Genomic DNA, 16,540 nt, shown 5'->3' on the forward strand with positions numbered 1-16,540 from the left:
GGACATATTCAGGACTTACAAAAGTATCATATCTGCGTCGTTGTTCTAGAATTATTTGAACTAATTTAGTGCTTAGGCCTCTCCATCTATCCATCAGTAGTGCTTCTAGTGTCTCATGTAAGGGACCTGGATCGGAATAATGTTTTCTGTACTTAATGAGAAGGTGCTGAATCATATATACCCCTGCTAATTTCTGTTCGTCGGGGGAGAGGTTCAGAAATGTCTGTGCTACGGTGTCATCATTATATATGTCTGCATTTTCGGCCCATGATACCGCTGATCGGGCTAATTCTTGTTCATCCATAGAATTGAGTACATGGTACCCAACTCGATCTCGAAGCCGTTTATCAGTTTCCTGGAACTGATGCTCAGCAGAATTCGGATTCGTTAAGGCAGAGAAGAAAACTCTCTTGCTTTCCGGACGGACACCTTTCCTAAGGTAGTTTCCCCTACCTACATATGCTATAGTACTTGTAGTTGGTTCTGGTTCTTCAGATTCTTCTTCCTCCTCGGAGGGAGCCTTTTCTTTCTCTTTCTCGTGTACTGCTATCACTGCTTTCTTAATCTTTTTATACATGGCCTCTATGCAATTTTGTCTGTCATGTTTTCCGTCGGCTATATTTTGACCCCACTTGTTCAATGCATCTAATTCACTCTGCTCTGTTCCGGGCCTGTCTCGTTCTCTTATTAGACAATTTATGAAAAATCGTAGTATCAGTCCTTGCATGTTAACTTTCTGTTTCTCCAGGGCATCCTTAATACTGTCGGGGTCTTTTCCCGTTTGAACGAACTCATATATTCTATCTAGGCGCTCCTTCATTCCTGCATAACATAACAAACTATCAGTAGCAGATCTTAACCGTAAAGACGCTAATACCATTAAGTCGTCCTGTCCAGGTTCTGGATCGTATCTACAAACTGACATATTTTCTTTTAGTGCATCAAGACGGGATGAATTAGAAGAACGGGGGGATCTGTACGTAAGAGGACTCTGCTGACCTCTGAGATTTAATCTGTGAGTCGGTGGCGGGGTCTGGAGACCCGCGGTCGCACCTTCTGAAGCGGAAGCTTGGGCATTATCTCTGTGTGTAGTCAGTATCTGAATTTGTCTTTTAGTAGGATCTGATTGAAGTGGTTTCGGTAACTCAGTTTTAGGTGAGGGAAGTGGCGGGGCTGGCGGAACGGAACTAGTCTTTTTCGGTGTTGGCTGAGAGTGATCTTGGGAGGCAGTACCACCCCCGGCCCCGTCAGTAGGCAGGGCACGAACAGGCAGATTGGTGTAAGCTGGCGCTACATCTTCGAGGTATGAATTTAGGAATATGTCTTTAGTAGTCTTATGCATTACTTTAGTTGGAACTAATGGTGACGGCAAATTTTTCGGTATTTCTGAAATGGCGTCAGGGGTACCATCGGCCAAAAGATACATGTTGTTCACTTTGCCATTTTGGATACGATCTATTTGTTCTACTTTTACTCGAATTCCCTCAGTGACTAATTCGTTTTCTTGGGCTTTTTCTGATTCTTTAAGCCTGTCTTCTCTACGGAGTGCTCTATCAGCACGTTTACGTGATTCCTTACGCCAAAATTCTATGGCGTCTTTCTGAGATTGTCTAGCTTTCTTTTTCCGTAATATTTCTTCTACCTTTATGATGCACTCGGCATCCCATGTTCCGTTAACTGGCCATCGGTATCTTTCCTCTAGGTGCTTGGTATAATCTGTCCATAACTCTAGATACAAGATGGCGTCTATGCCATGTTTATTGTACATAAAATTACCTGGAGTGTCCCTAGGGGGGATTGGAATTTCTTCCTCTAACATCCCTTTCCTAGTTCCTATCTGCTTTAATTTGTTGAAAAACGGCATTGTGCCTACTTGATACTGAAATGCTTGATCCTTGATACTTAATGTCAACTGTAACTATTTATACAAAAACACAATAATAAAAACAATCACATTCATACCACGACATTAATCACATGAAACATTTAAAGACATAGCTAACTTCCCCCTACTCTGAATGTACCGCTCAACGATACAGATACACTGCTGTAACAGTGCAGAAATTCGGAATACTCTATATACTGCTAAACAGTACAGATACACTGCCTAAAAACAGTGCAGACCGGACTTGCGTACCCAAACCCGTCTAGATACGACCCAGCAATGGTACTCACCGGGAAGCACGGAAAACAGAAGGCCTCGGAAACTCGACGGGACTCGACTCGGAACTTCGGAAAACTTCGGAAAACTTCGGAAAACTTCGGAAAACTTCGGAGAACTTCGGAAAACTGGTGGGCCTCTTCACACCTCGGACCTTGCTTCCTCCGGCTGGGCTCTGGTCGGGATCCTCCGCACTCCTCACCGCCTCGTCTGGGCACTGATCGCAGTCTTCGTCACCTCCGTGTGTCAGAGGGGGATGCAGGAAATCCTGCCAGTACACGTGTTGTCCGTCTAACTGATGGCAGGGGACACGGATTGCAACGCACCTTCCGGCGCGTGAGGTGGGGGAGGGGTCCCTGTTCGGGCGCCAAAATGACGTAAATAATTAATTTACTCTCTTAATTTCTATGCAGGTAAGTACTTAATTAATAATAACTCAATCAGAATGAAGGAAAACAGAGTCCGTGGTGTAAGAGTTTCTAAGGGTTTTATTCCTCATAAAGGAATCAGGATATCGTGTTCTGACCACCACACAGGGTGTCAGAAGGGATAGATGAGCGCGCTGGCGTTTATTGACAATACATAGCTTATATACTTGATTAACATCATAATGTTCAATGTAAGAGGCGTAGCAGCTGAGAGAAGACAAGATAACAGTATACACGTGGTGCTAATACATCATCAAGAGGCGTAAACTAGGCGTGAACTAGGGTGTGTGCTAGAAAACGTCACTGATAGGTGACGCAAGTGGGTGGCACCAAGGGGTGGTGCTAACAGAATGTTGCAATGTCAGCAGAAATCGGAAGCTTGGATGCGCGCGCAGCTGCATGACGTGTGATAGACGGGGTGCAGGGGACTTGACATTTACACTGACGGAGAGAGACAGAAGTCTGGCATGTCAGATCAACTTGTGCTTCTATCATATCTGATATCTGATGTTTAGGAACTAAGCTATCTGGGCAGAAAGGTCTCTAGAGCAGAAGCTATTCTATACTTGCTGTGAGTGCGTGTATAAGCGCCTGAGTGTCTGTATGAGAATATGTGGGGGCATGGGGCCTTCCATGGAAGCATGGCAACAGAGGCTATGAATTACTTGCATAAAGACAGGTCGGCCCTTTAGCCCTGTAGCTGAGGAAGGATGTTTACTGAAGCTAGCAGGCTGGAATGTATCTTCGGGGAGGAAAACAGATAACTCGAAGGTTATAGTCAATCTTGGCAGGCAGCAGGCTGAGCTGAGCACGGAGGGCCGCGCTAGAAGTAAGTCAGAGTTCACGGGTACGGGGGCTGCTTGGGCAGAGGCCCTCGCAGTCAGAAGTCAGAGAAGAGGCTCGGTGGCAGAGATTCAGGGCCTACTTTCAGCCAGGCTGAAAAACGTAGGAGTACACTTCAAAAAGACGTTGGCATAGCATACTTAGGAACGGACCATCAAACCCATTCATGGTGGGTCTGAAAGAGGACAAGTTAACGTTGGACGCAAATGTATTTGCGTCTTCATAGCTGGTACAGGAGGGAAGTTACATGCACTTTTAACTCGTACATGGAGTCGGTGGGGTACTCGCTAGGGAACACAACATGACCATAAAATTTATATTACCTCAATGCCCTATTTCGTGTCGGTGTGGGTCCCCCATGTTGCTGTTGGAGGAAAGTCCCTGCGGGAGTTGTTTATTAGACGTTGTGTCATTCTGCCGCACTTTAATCTTCTGGCGCATTCCCGGGTGCGATTCAGGGCTTTTTGTTGTTGTTATGTCAGCAACTATTGAAACACTTGAAATCTCTATTATTGAGGGTTCCGTTTGAGAGCCTGAGTTGATCACGTTTGGGGAGTCTGTTGGTGCATTAGAATCCTCCTCCACATTCAATCCACTGGATATCTCAACTATGTTGTCACTTAATGGCTCTTTGTTCGGAGAGGTTTTTGTGTACCAGCCAATTGGTGTTACTCCATGATCTTCATTTAGATTAATATTTGTTTTGTAGGGAGTTTTTAATCCCTCAAAGTTGGTTCCTGTTTGTTCCTGGGCCACAATTTCAGTGATGATTGTCTTGTTGATTTTTAATCCCTCCAAGTTAGTTTTGGTTGGATAAATATCCGGGCAGATTTTTTGCGTTGTGAGTTCCTTTATATTCTCTGTTGATTTATTCATTACTGGGATCATGCGTGAAACCAGTCTAGGAGTTAAATGGCTGTATGGAAGCACCTTGTATGCTGGTTCATGCGCACTGGAGTTGTGACAGTCCTCATTTTTGGATTGAGCCACCTGGCTACCCGTTATTACTTGATTTATAGCATTAATTGATAGTGACAGTGTTGCGGAAATTCTTTCTCTTTTGCTCTCTTTTTTACTGGGTGAGCATCTTATTGTGTGTCCTTCAGCGTGGTAATCCCTGGACTTAATGGATCCTGTGTGAGTTGGTAAAGGTTTCTCTTGTCCTTGCCTTGAAATTGAGTGGTGCTTTTTATTTTCCTTGTGCACTTGGGCTTGAAATTGAAACACGTTTTTCTCCAGAGTGGCATGCGTACACTTGGGTGTTTCCTCTCTTCCATTTGCCCTGTCTACATTAGTGCTTAGGGTGCTCGAAGGAGTCCTTGTGTCTGTTTACTTCAAATCGACTTTTTTTGGTGACATTGGTTTTTGCAATCCGTTAGGTGTTGTCTGCATTGCATAAATGGCTGTCATTGGGTCTTTCAGAAAGGTAAATTTGCCAGTAGGATTCAGGTTGCTGAAAATTGGTATACGGGGGATATTAATGATGCGGCCGCGCTTCCCTCAGTTTGAATGATGGGGGATTTGGTCTTGGCCTTGGCATTCTTTCTTGCTTTATTGGGAGGGTTTGTTCGAGTTCTCCCGGACCTCATTCCTCTTTCCCTCTTACCACCTCCGCTCTACTTTCCGCTCCACCTCCCAAGCCTGTCTGTAGGCCACTGGCTTCCACACTTCCGGGCCGTGTGCCTGGAGAAGGACCGCCCCTAGGCCCACTGGGCTGGCTTCAACGACCAGTTCTATTCGGCGTCGTGGATGGAAGTAGGTCATCACAGTCTTGTCCATCAGGCCCGCCTTGATGTTCTGGATTGCCTTATTGGCCGCCAGCATCCAATCCCATTTGTGGTTGTGACGCATGAGGATGCGCAGTGGCTGCAAGATTGGGGATGAATCGTCCATAGTACGTGGCCATGCCGAGGAAGCTCCTCACTTCCGTGGGGTTTCTCGGTGTGCTGGCTGCCCGGATAGCTTCGGCCTTCTTTGGATCTACCAGGAGTCCCTCACGGTTGAATATGTACCCGAAGAATTCTACACTGTCCTGATAGAAGGAGCACTTTGCTTTGTGCAGAGTTAGGTCACAGTCTACCAGTCTTCTTAGAGTGGCTCGAAGGTGCGAGTGGTGTTCCTCGAGCGGGCTGAAGTATACCAGGATATCATCGCTGGGATGGATCATGCCTTGTTATGTTATGTTATGTTATATATTGTCTTGTATAGTGCACGGCTACTCAAAAAGAGTGTCCAGGCGCTTTTATTGAGCCCTGTAGCAGAATAACACAACACAGTGATGTGAACACAGATTAAAAGAAACAGAAACAGAGGGAAAATGGCCTAAAGGGCAAAAAGCCAGGTTTTAAGGCCCTTCCTGTAGGCAAGCAAATTAGTAGCACCGCGTAATGTCAACGGCAAAGTGTTCCACAACTGTGGCGCCAGCAACCCAAAGGAGCGGCCTCCAATGGGGGCTCTTTTTACTCACGGGACCACCGCAAGAAACAAAGATTCAGATCTTAGAGATCGAGCCGGGTGGTAAAAGGCGAGTCTCCTTTGGAGATAATTTGCTCCCACAGCATGAAGAGCTTTATGGGCCAATGTCAAGGCCTTAAAGGCAATCCGCTTCCGGATAGGCAGCCAATGGAGCGACTGCAGCCCCGACAGTGCTTCCCGGATGGCATCCTAGAAGACCTCGGCGGCTGACGATACACCAAAATTGAGCCTCTTGTACCTACGTAAACCAACGCGCATCGAAAATGTGGTAATATACTGGCTCTCTTCACTCCATTTAAGTCGGCCACAATGTCGTCCATTGTGGGGGTGATGTGCCGTTCCCTCTTCCCTGCGGTGTTTGGCAGTCTCATATCGACATAGAGTCAAATGGCTCCTGGTTGCTTGGGTTTGAGTACCATGACCAGCTGGGACACCCACGGGGTGGGACCGGAACACTTCTCGATCACCCCAAGTTCTTCGAGCTTCCTCAGCTCCTCCTCCACTTGCGGACGTAGGTTAAAAGGCACCCACCGGTGCCTGAGGGCCACAGGCCGTATTGAGGGGGTCAGTGTGCAGCTTGAACCTTTTCCCTTATAGCTTCCCCAGTCCTTTGAAGAGCTCCGGAAATTTCTTTAGCATCGCTACTGCATGGGATTCGTGGACCTGGTTAGCGAAGAAGACAAGCCCTAGGTCTTCGGCAGTGTGGTAACCGAGTAGAGCCCCCTTCTTGCCCTCGGTGATGTGGAACCTCACTCAGTGGAGTAACTTCCGCCTGCAACAGTGGTCTGGATGACGCCACGGAGAGGAAGTGGGTCCGTCCCTCCGTAGGTATAGATCCTAGCGGTAGACGGTGTAACAGGAGGTCGCGGTGACAGGCGGTCATATTGGTCGGAGTCCATCACATTGACAGATGCTCCAGTGTCTATGAGAGCTTGCACGTCAGTGCCTTCTATGGACACAGAGCACATGGGCGGATGCCTTTGACGAGTACCTGTCTGGCTAATGTACGACACTACGAATACTTCTTCGTTGTCCTTGTCCTCATACACTGGGCGTCGTTCCTGTGGTTGATCATCTGGTACTGGCGGTGGGTCATCCTGGGATATTTGGTGAACCCTCTGGGACATGTTTCTTGGCCTTGATGTCGTAGGTCGGAACCGCTCACCGCGGCACACTCTTGCATAGTGATTTTGTCTTCTGCACCGAGAACACGTTTTTCCTTTTGCCCCGCAGATGGCCATTGCATGGTGATCCTCGCCACAGTCTCCACACAGTCCACCCGGTGTTGGTCTTAGTGCTTTTTGAGGCATTGTGGGGCGTCTCTAGACTGCATCCACCTTTTCCTCCTTGATTGGCTGAAGCTTGGGCGCATGCGAGGTGGCAACTGGTGTATGTAGGGCGGCTTCCATTTTTTCAGCCCGGGCGTCGGACAATTCGTGGGAGCGGGCGAGCACCAGGATCTCGTCCAGAGAGATTCCAGGTTGCCTGAGGATCAGCTTCCACAGGAGCTTGGAGCGACAGCCTAGGATGATCTGATCACGGATTTTGTCCCGCTGGTCTGTAAATGGGCACGTGCTAACCAGCCGGCGTAGCCGCGCATAGAACATGTCGACGGAGTCGGACTCAGTCTGCCACGCCCTTTTGAACTTGAACTTTTCAAAATCGTAGTTGAGCTGTGGGTCAAAGTTTCTGTCGAGCGCGGCGACCTCCGCCTCGTAGTCATCATCAGTTCCTGTGTTGGGGAGTGTCTGGAATAGGTCCTAGATCTCTGCTCCACCATAGTAGATGAGGAGTGACCGCTTCACGGTGCCATCCTTCTCCCTTGTTGCCCTGAAATAGTGGTTGAGCCGTCTGACCCAGGCTTTCCTTCTTGGCGCACCCGTGGCAGGGTCCGAGGCTTCGCTGAAAAGGGGTAGTGGTGCAACTACTGTGTGGGTGTGCACCAGTGGTGGAGGTATGGCAGCAACCGCTGGATTGTGCCTTCCGTCTTGCTGAGTGGCAGCCCCTGTCGCTGGCAGGTTGCTCATCGTGACTGGGCAGTGATGCGTAGGGGCAAAGGTGCGGCTTGCACGCTGACGTACTGCTCAGGACTGTGCTCTCCAGCCCGTGCATGCGTGCTGTCAGCTGTGCAGTCGTTCTGGGCGCATGCAGGTGGGGGCACTGTAGCTCTTGACGTCACTCTACGTGGTCTGAGGAGCGTGAGCATGCTGGGAGGGAGCCGCCCTGGTGGCACTTTTCTTCCCTCCCCACAGGATGAGTCTCAGAGGCGTGGCCCTGTGGATTCAGATCGCTGTTTTTGGGGGGGTGGGCGGAAATTGCACCCTTTTCCTCCTCTTCAATTTGTAACTGTCAATGATTGATTATTTCTACACTCCTCTCCTGCTGGTGGTTTCCCTATGCTTGTTGTGTTGTCTGCATTCCTTCCTTTCTTTACGACACCACCACATGGTGCTATCTGCTTAGGTGATCGCCACAAGTCCAGTGGCTGGGACCGGGGAGGCAGGCAGTGGTGAAGGCAGCCCAGGCGCCAGGCCTCAGTGATGCACGGTGAGGCAGGCGGGCAGGCAGGTAGGCGGAGGCCGCCTGGAGGCTCAATTGTCAGCGGACACTCAATGGGGGAGGAAGCGCGCCCAATACATGCAGGAGGCCAGCAGAGCACTTGTGCAGCGCCACTCACCCCAGCCGCTGCCAGCCGACCCCAGAGCCGCCATCTGAACGCGCTCCCGTTGGGCAGGGAGACGCATGGGTGGGCGCAGGTCGGGACGGATTCGCGTCAGGCTGATCCGGCCAACACAGAGGCCGTGCTGCGAAGCGGTCATCAGACGGCAGTTGTCAGACCTCCAGAGGTGATGCGGGTGGGCTCCGAAGATGCCGCATGAAGCCATGAGGAGCAGGGCATATGTGGGTGGGCCCTACGGGCTCCCGACCGAGAACTGCACGTATGCCAGCACACATGAGAAGCAACCGGCCTCGTCGCTAATGTAGCGCGGGGGCCTAGGGATATGTAGGCCGCAACAGCGCTGGATAGACTGACAATAGGCAAGTACTTTTGTTATCAGCCGGAAGACCACGAGCGGTCACCGGCCCTTTTATTTATACCCTTAGGACGAGCCCGCCCTGAGGGGTGTGTGGATGCATGGGTGCACGGCAACAAAGTATTAGAGGGCCCGGGTGGCTATTTATTTATTTATTTATTATGCAACTTATAACGCGCAGACTAAACCCGAAGGTATCAAGGCGCCTATCAAAATCAATAAACAATAAACAGAATATACAAAGCACCACTACGGGTATGCACGTGTAAAAAGGTGAGTCTTAAGCGCGGATCTAAAAGTTTGCAGAGAGGGACTGGATCTTACTTCCAAAGGGAGGGCATTCCACCACTTAGGTGCCAGGAAGGAAAAGGCCTTACCTCCCCATCTTGCTTTTCTGACACGGGGTACAGAGAGGAGAAGTTTGTGACTGGAGCGAAGATTTCTACTGGGGTTATGCCGAGAAAGAATGGATCCCATGCTTGTAGGGCTGGGTTTAGCTAAGGCTTTATACACCAGGCACATGGATTTGAAAAGGATCCGGTATTCAACGGGGAGCCAGTGCAGTTGTTTTCGGGCTTCGGTGGCAGAGGCACGTTTTGGTAGGTCAAGAGCAAATCTCGCTGCCGCGTTCTGGACCACCTGCAAGCGCTGTAGAAGACTCTTGTTCAGCCCTGCATACAGCGCATTGCAGTAATCCAGTCGCGAACCCAAAAGAGCGACAGCAAGTTGCTTTCTTGCCTGGGGTGACAAAAAGTGCCTGATTTTCCTCAGAATGTGGATAATCCCCCAGCAGGTCGAAACAGTCCTGTTGACCTGTTGGCACATACTAAGGTTGGGGTCGATCATAACTCCCAGGTTTTTTGCTGACAAGGTGGGCTCGGGACATACGCCCAGCGAGTTCGGCCACCACTCCGCCGACCAGATCGGTTCCTTTCCTCCAAAGACCATCACCTCCGTCTTCTCCCCATTCAGTTTTAGTGAATTGTGGATCATCCACTGGCCAACTGCCTCCATGCAAGATCTAAAATTGGCGGCAGTTGACGTAGCTGGCTGGGAGAGAGAGACTAAGATCTGGGTGTCGTCCGCGTAGGAAACTACCTTCATCCCAAAAGATCTAATGAGTCTGGCTATCTACAGATTCCACAGCAATCAAATATTGGTCTGGGCTGTCTAGCAAACTCGAGTGGCGAATCGGCCCAGGCTGACATGCGTTGCTGACGGAGAGTGGGGGCTCACTGCGAGGCCGCTTTACGAGGCTGGTGCAAATTGCAAACCGTCGAGATTATTGGGAAAAATATTGAGAACTGATGACTGAGGCAAGGCCAATCCGAAGACTCGAATGGTGTATCGTGCCAGCACAGCACAGCAAAAGCAGCCAAGGGGGCGACATCCAGTGCCCCAGGGTATTACATGCAGAACGACCTCGCAGGGTCTCGTAGACCACATGGTGTCCGGCGGTCAGATGACAATAGCGTCAGTAATGATGGAGGTAGGGAAACTTGGCCTCTTTGTGGGCGTGCCTCCATCCCTGCTGGGATTAATCACAGGGGCCATTGCTGACAATGAGCAGGACAGTGGAGCAACTACCAGGTGGCGGATTTACAGTTAATTCCCACAATGCCTGACCCCAACATGGCGGACGTGCCAGGCAGCAAGAGAGCAAGGCCTATGTGAATCTTTCATGGCAAGGCCCTGAATATAGATGTATTCAGGTGCATTGCAGCCCTCGATCTTACCAAAGGCTTCTGAAGCTAATGTGAAAGGATTGGGCTCCATAGTGATGAGACACTGAGGGCGACCCCCAACCACATCATGACACACCAGCTTGCATGTGGGAGCAATGACACAGGCCCTCTCTGCACGGAGGGTCTGTTGCAATGTACTTCTGGGCTTGGGAGAAACCTCTGGGACAGGAAGATCTGGAGGCAGTGGGGACCACCCGTCTGCCCTTTCAGAATAGTTGAGGTGCTTTGCATACCTGCCTTTCCTAGGTCTACCATTGTACCATTTGTGCAGTGAGCAGTAATGGTGATACCGGTAGGGAATACGCTTCACCTCTAACGCTTACCACCTATACAGAGGACAATGACAAAGCACTTACAAAAGAACTTGTCTGAGACCTTAAGTGTTAATACCTTTGCTCTAGAGCCTTTCGCTTGCCTTTCTGCCTTTGAAAAGAATGCAGGCCAACGGTGTGTCAAGCGACTTTGACACAGCTTAGACAACAGACACACCAAGTCACTAACCAGAGCAACACTATGGCTCTCAAAAAGGAAGGCCTATTATCCTCTCTACAAGACTTCAAACGGGACCTATGGGAAGAACTGAAAGCTGATCTTGCATCCTCCCTAGATGCCCTCGGAATGGATATCCACAATCGCCTCACCTCTCTGCAACAGGATCTGGACTCATTGGGCATCAAAAGCTGGACCTTAACACCACAGTGCAAGGGCTGGTAAGCTGTGTGGGCCAGAATGAAAGCTCAACTAGCCACCTTATAACACCTATTCATGCCTCTGTCCTAAAGTGCGAAGATCTAAAAAAAAGATCGAGATGGGACGATATCTACATTCACTATCTGGAACAAAAGGCGGTGGGTCGTGATCTGGAGGTTTTTGTGGTGGGCATGATCTCTGAATTGTTGGGGGAAGGAGGCAAAAAGACAATGCTTGACAGAGTCTATTGAGTGGGGTAGCTGGAGCCCAGTAGAGGGAAACACCTCAATGATGTCTTGGTGAAGCTCCATTCCTTTAAGGTGAAGGACTCAATCCTGCAGGCCACACGGAAAGTTGATAAGGACTCATTTCAGGAAGCAACGTGCTGTCTTTTGCACCCGGCAACGCTGGCCCATCGTCTGCAATTCTGGCCCTTCACGGAAAGACGTCGTCAAGAGCACATCAAGTCAGGTGGACAAACCCATTTGGTCACTCTTTCGAATTCCCTAACAAATCTCACCATTTTACAGGGCCGGCGGCTTTTTCGGGAGTGGTGACTCCTCAGCATGGGGAGTGGGGCCAGAGGAGTCGCCCAGAAGCATGGCCTCCAGGAGAGACAGTGGACGAAGGCTGACTCAGGGGTGTCCAAAAAGTCAAAGAAGCTGGTGGTCTGGAGGCCAGCAGTTCGACAAGGAAACGTAGTAGAGGCAATGGGATGTTATGGAGAGGAAAGTGAATGCTTGCTAGGTTTTTGTGGTGGGCTGTACCCCTTCTTGGGGATGAGGCCGGAGACAGGAATGGGAGACAAACTTCAGGTCTATGCTTCAATCCTTGCTGGTAGGGTTTGTAAGATGAGTGGAGATAGATGACATGATGTGGTGAGTCAGTAGCAGAGAGGGTGGTTATGGGAAAGCCATGGCGCTCACTACTCTAACATGGAAAATTAAGGGGATTAAATCCCCAGCCAAACGACACATGCTCTGGAAATTCTTTTTATATCAGTGTCATGATATAGTTGTGATACAGAAGACCCGCCTCAAGCGTAGTGAGGGCCATAGATTGAGACAAAGACCAAGCCCTTTGATGTACAAATCAACTGCCTCTACCAAACACAATAGAGTAGTGATTCTCTTCCACTCCTCACTCAAATTTCAACCTGAAGCTTGTAAAACTGACAAAGAAGGTAGGGTGGTGCGGGTGAAGGGGTGCATTGCTGATAAGATGTGCACTTTTGCATCAATTCACGCCCCCAATACTGACCAGGCCTTGTTTCTTGATACACTTCAGTTATCACTGTGCGGCTTTGCGGAAGAGGACCTTGTCCTATTGGGAAACTTTAACCTTACCTGGGACTTTGGGACCCAGCCCCATAGAACACCCACTGTGAGTTTTCCAGAAGCATCAACATTAGGAGTTCTACTCCTTAAGGCCAGTGGAGGCCTGGAGAACTGTTCACCCCACAACCCAGGATTGCACATTCTTTTCACACTCCCATCACTCATACTTACGCCTTGACTATGCCTTCATTAGTCAAGCCCTAACAAATGAAATATTAGGTGTAACTATAGACCTGATTACATTTTCGCACTATGCCCTGGCTGGAGTGGGCCTCCTAGATACCTTCATCTCACTGATACATATGGATGGGAATGGGTATTTGGAAGGGATACCTCCAACATGCACCCTCCAACTTTTCATTATATATCCACTTCTAACTCCATTTTAGGAGTTAGAAAACAGGTATTGACTCCTGAAATGGGTTAATGTATTACAAGAAAAATATATTTTTGCTGTGGCACACACTGAAACAGATGGTTTGTAACCCAAAAAATACTTTGCACATCATGCTCTCTGTCCCCTAATTGGGTTTATGTTTGAAGCCGGATTATCTCCTGACACTTTCAATAGGTCTTAAATGATTGATAGGTACCCAACCACCATCTCCAGCACTTGGACTTAATTGCTATTTACTGCTACTGTTTGTGTCTACCTAGTCCTTACACTGTCTGTGGACACCTCAAGGTGGCTAATAGTAATTTACAAAAACCCTATATAAAATATAAACACATACATTGTTAGGACACCATATACAGTCCAACTTCTTTATTGTATCTTCATTGATATAATGTAATCAGTAATTGTTAAACAGCAGCTTTGATTCGGTTTAATCAAGTATAGACATTATCGGTTATAGCAGGGGAAGAAATAAAATGAGTAGCATTCTTCAGGTATGTTTCTATTTTGATACATGAAAAAAACCCTGGGGCATATTATCAACAACAGGCAATAAAATTATTGCCGCTTTATTGTCAGGAAACTGCCACTATAGCAGCGATAATGGGCTTCATAATAGGCCCTTGTGAATTCCCATAGCAGCCCAGGTTTTGGTGTTAACCTGGGCTGCTACGAGAATTCACAAGGCCATTATCGCCGCTTTTGCATCAGTTTCCTGTCGATAAAGCATTGATAATTTTATTGCCTGTTCTTGATAATATGCCCCAGGGTTTTTTAAGAATCAGAGCAAATAACATGTAAAACAAATGAAAAGCAATAATAGAATTTGAATTTCAGCTTTTTACAACTAATCCGGGCTAGGAATGGAATGCACGGGCTCATAATAATAAAAAAAATTCAGAATCGTTCAACTATGTGCTGTCGCGTCTCCCCATGTGTGTATTAGAAGGAAAGGGGAACAAATAAATAATGGGGGATGGGTTACAGAATTTGGAAGAAGGAACCAGGGTGAGCAAAGACCTTTAAATATGGGATGGTGAAGGATGGGGGTCCTCTTCAGCCTGTTTCGTTTACTGTATGAGCATGGTATCCTAGGCTACAGCTAAAGGTTGTCGGCAAATACGACTGGCCTACTCCCAATGCAGTGCAGAGCTTTCTGCCACACCCCATCTAAGTAGTGCCATATGCATTACGAAAGAGCCAGCAGGGGTGTTGGGCCTTCCATGGCACACTTAGTAGATGCTTGACCAACAGGAGGGCAAGTTGAGCAAAGAGTACCAGCACCCTGTGTTTTTTTTGTCTGGGGAAAATACCCAAAGTGGTAGCCTCCCATGATTTTAATGTGGTGAGTTTGTGACCGTGGTTAGTGAAGCATGTACCGCGTGCAAGAGGATATGATGTGGCAGCGACAGAGAATATGCTGATGGTCGGCGACCTGGCTGAGACATCTGGGGCAAGTCAAATTAGCTGGCAGAAACATGATTTAGTCAAGAGGGTGTAGCATATGCCCTATGATTGATGTATTGAGGTGCTCCAGGGCTCTAGACCACAGTGTTGTGAAGAGGTCTTGTTAAATCCTCCTCTCAGAGGTATCGAAGGTGACCCAGAGGAATGTCTATTTGTTCCCTAATAGCTTTGAATAGCCAAGTGATGAGGTGTCGACCTCCCCATGATGATATAGGCAGTATTGTGTATACAAAAAAAACTAAATCATGATTGTAGAGGTGTTATATACATACCCATTGTTTTGCAGATTACACCCATTGTACTCAACTGACACACACACAAGTACAAACCTGCCCCCCGTTTGTGACTCACACCCTCCTCATATCTTTAAATAGACACATGTGTTTCTAGTAGTCTAATGAATATAAAACTAGTTGGATGATTGTGAGTGGCAGTTGTGCGAATGTCCAGTTACTCATAAAAATGATGTGCCGACCATTGTTCTAATGAAGCAAACCTTGTTCCCACAGCAGTGAGGCAGTCCCTTGGCTGCACTTTTGGCAGTGAGTAGAGAATTCTGCTGGAAGAGAGAATCTAGTAAGGGTTATTCTTGAAACAAGTGGTCTTTGTTTGGGAGCCTTTAGTAATGCTCAGGGGCTGTGAAAAAGATTTCAATTCAAAGACATTGGAATTTAAGACATAAAGTAAATAAATGAGAAGTAAAGAAGGGATTACGATGAAATTCAAGTGAAATACAAAGTATTGAAACATTTTAGGAAGACATCAAGAGGCGTAAGAAAAAATAGGACTCCTGAAGGAAGAACTCCAGAGAGCCATGGGCCTGTGAAGACATCTGCATCATGTGTCACTGCAAACCAGTGTGGCTTCCGATGAGTATCATTGATCCAAAAGAAGGTTAGAAGGACAGTCTCAATGCAAGGAGCCCACTAAGGGCTAGCAGAAAGACACTCTTGTGAAGGCAGATGCTTCCATCTGTGCAGGCCAGGTCAGTCACTACAGTTGTATCTCCAGCTGACTCCGATGTACTTTTGAAGGCACAGAAACTTGGAGTGGCACAACCACGTGTAGCAACCTTAGTAGTTTTGGACCCTGCAGAGAGAAAACAGTAGGCTTCATCAGAAAGCATAGTGGATTTTAAATATCTGCTCCATTATCATGTGCTCATGTCTAGAGTTTGTCATTGCATCTAGACTCTTGCCTAATTATTGTTATGTGTACTCCATCCATTCCTTCTGGCTGCACCCCACCTGTTTGTTCAACCTGCATCCAAACTAATCCTTCCACTGCTCCTCAACAGGGTCTCCCATCGGATCCTTCACCGGCACTCAATCTGTATTGGCCACCTGCAGCACATGTGGTTGCCCCATCTGCACCCCAAAGGTTGCCTTGGGTATGATGATTGAGGGGATTAGCTGTTTCGCGGTGCTCCATATAGACTATCCTTCAGTAAACTTAGACGCCCCACTGCCAGGCACTCATCATCCTTGTTCTTGCAATTTCCGTGACAGTTGGATCACTGAGTGCTACAGCCAGACAGCAAGCAACCATGGGAGTTATCCAAAGTACTCTTCAGCGCAGCACCTCCCATCTAATGTGGACCCTGCCACCAAATGTTAAATCTGCCAGTTAAGTAGGACTCCTGCTGCTGTGCCCAGTTTCCTTGAGCATAGCTGGCTTTGTGCAAGCCATCACCTATACTCTTCCACTAGGCCAGTAAGATGGGCTCAACAGCTTTTGATAATCAACCTGAATCCCGCTGGGATGGCCATCTCCACTGGATCCCTGAGCTGTGATAGGAAAACACTAAGGGCATACTTTACAATGAATTGGCTTAGGGCAGCACCACAAGCCTTTTTGCTGAAGAACACCAAGACCGGCACCCCTTGTACCATTGTGCAAGGGTGCCTCCTTTGCAGGACGGATTGTTTTTGTGTAGGAAGGGGCACCTTCCTGCACAAAAAT

At 48.1% G+C, this 16,540-nt stretch overlaps 1 protein-coding gene across 3 annotated transcripts in view; it reads right to left on the minus strand.

The window, feature by feature from the left end:
* Window positions 1-13,864: 13,864 nt before the first annotated feature.
* The window catches only part of LOC147700999 (phospholipase A2 inhibitor and Ly6/PLAUR domain-containing protein-like), a 313,626-nt gene continuing 310,950 nt past the window's right edge, over window positions 13,865-16,540 (minus strand). For all 3 annotated transcript variants that reach the window (XM_086929821.1, XM_086929820.1, XM_086929822.1), the window contains one exon: window positions 13,865-15,667. In XM_086929821.1, the coding sequence (XP_086785947.1) occupies window positions 15,474-15,667 (194 nt within the window). In that variant the 3' untranslated portion in view covers window positions 13,865-15,473. The remainder of the gene's footprint in view (window positions 15,668-16,540) is intronic.

The sequence above is a fragment of the Lissotriton vulgaris genome, chromosome 7 (genome assembly GCF_964263255.1).
Source record: "Lissotriton vulgaris chromosome 7, aLisVul1.2, whole genome shotgun sequence".
NCBI classification, from domain to species: Eukaryota; Metazoa; Chordata; class Amphibia; order Caudata; family Salamandridae; genus Lissotriton; species Lissotriton vulgaris.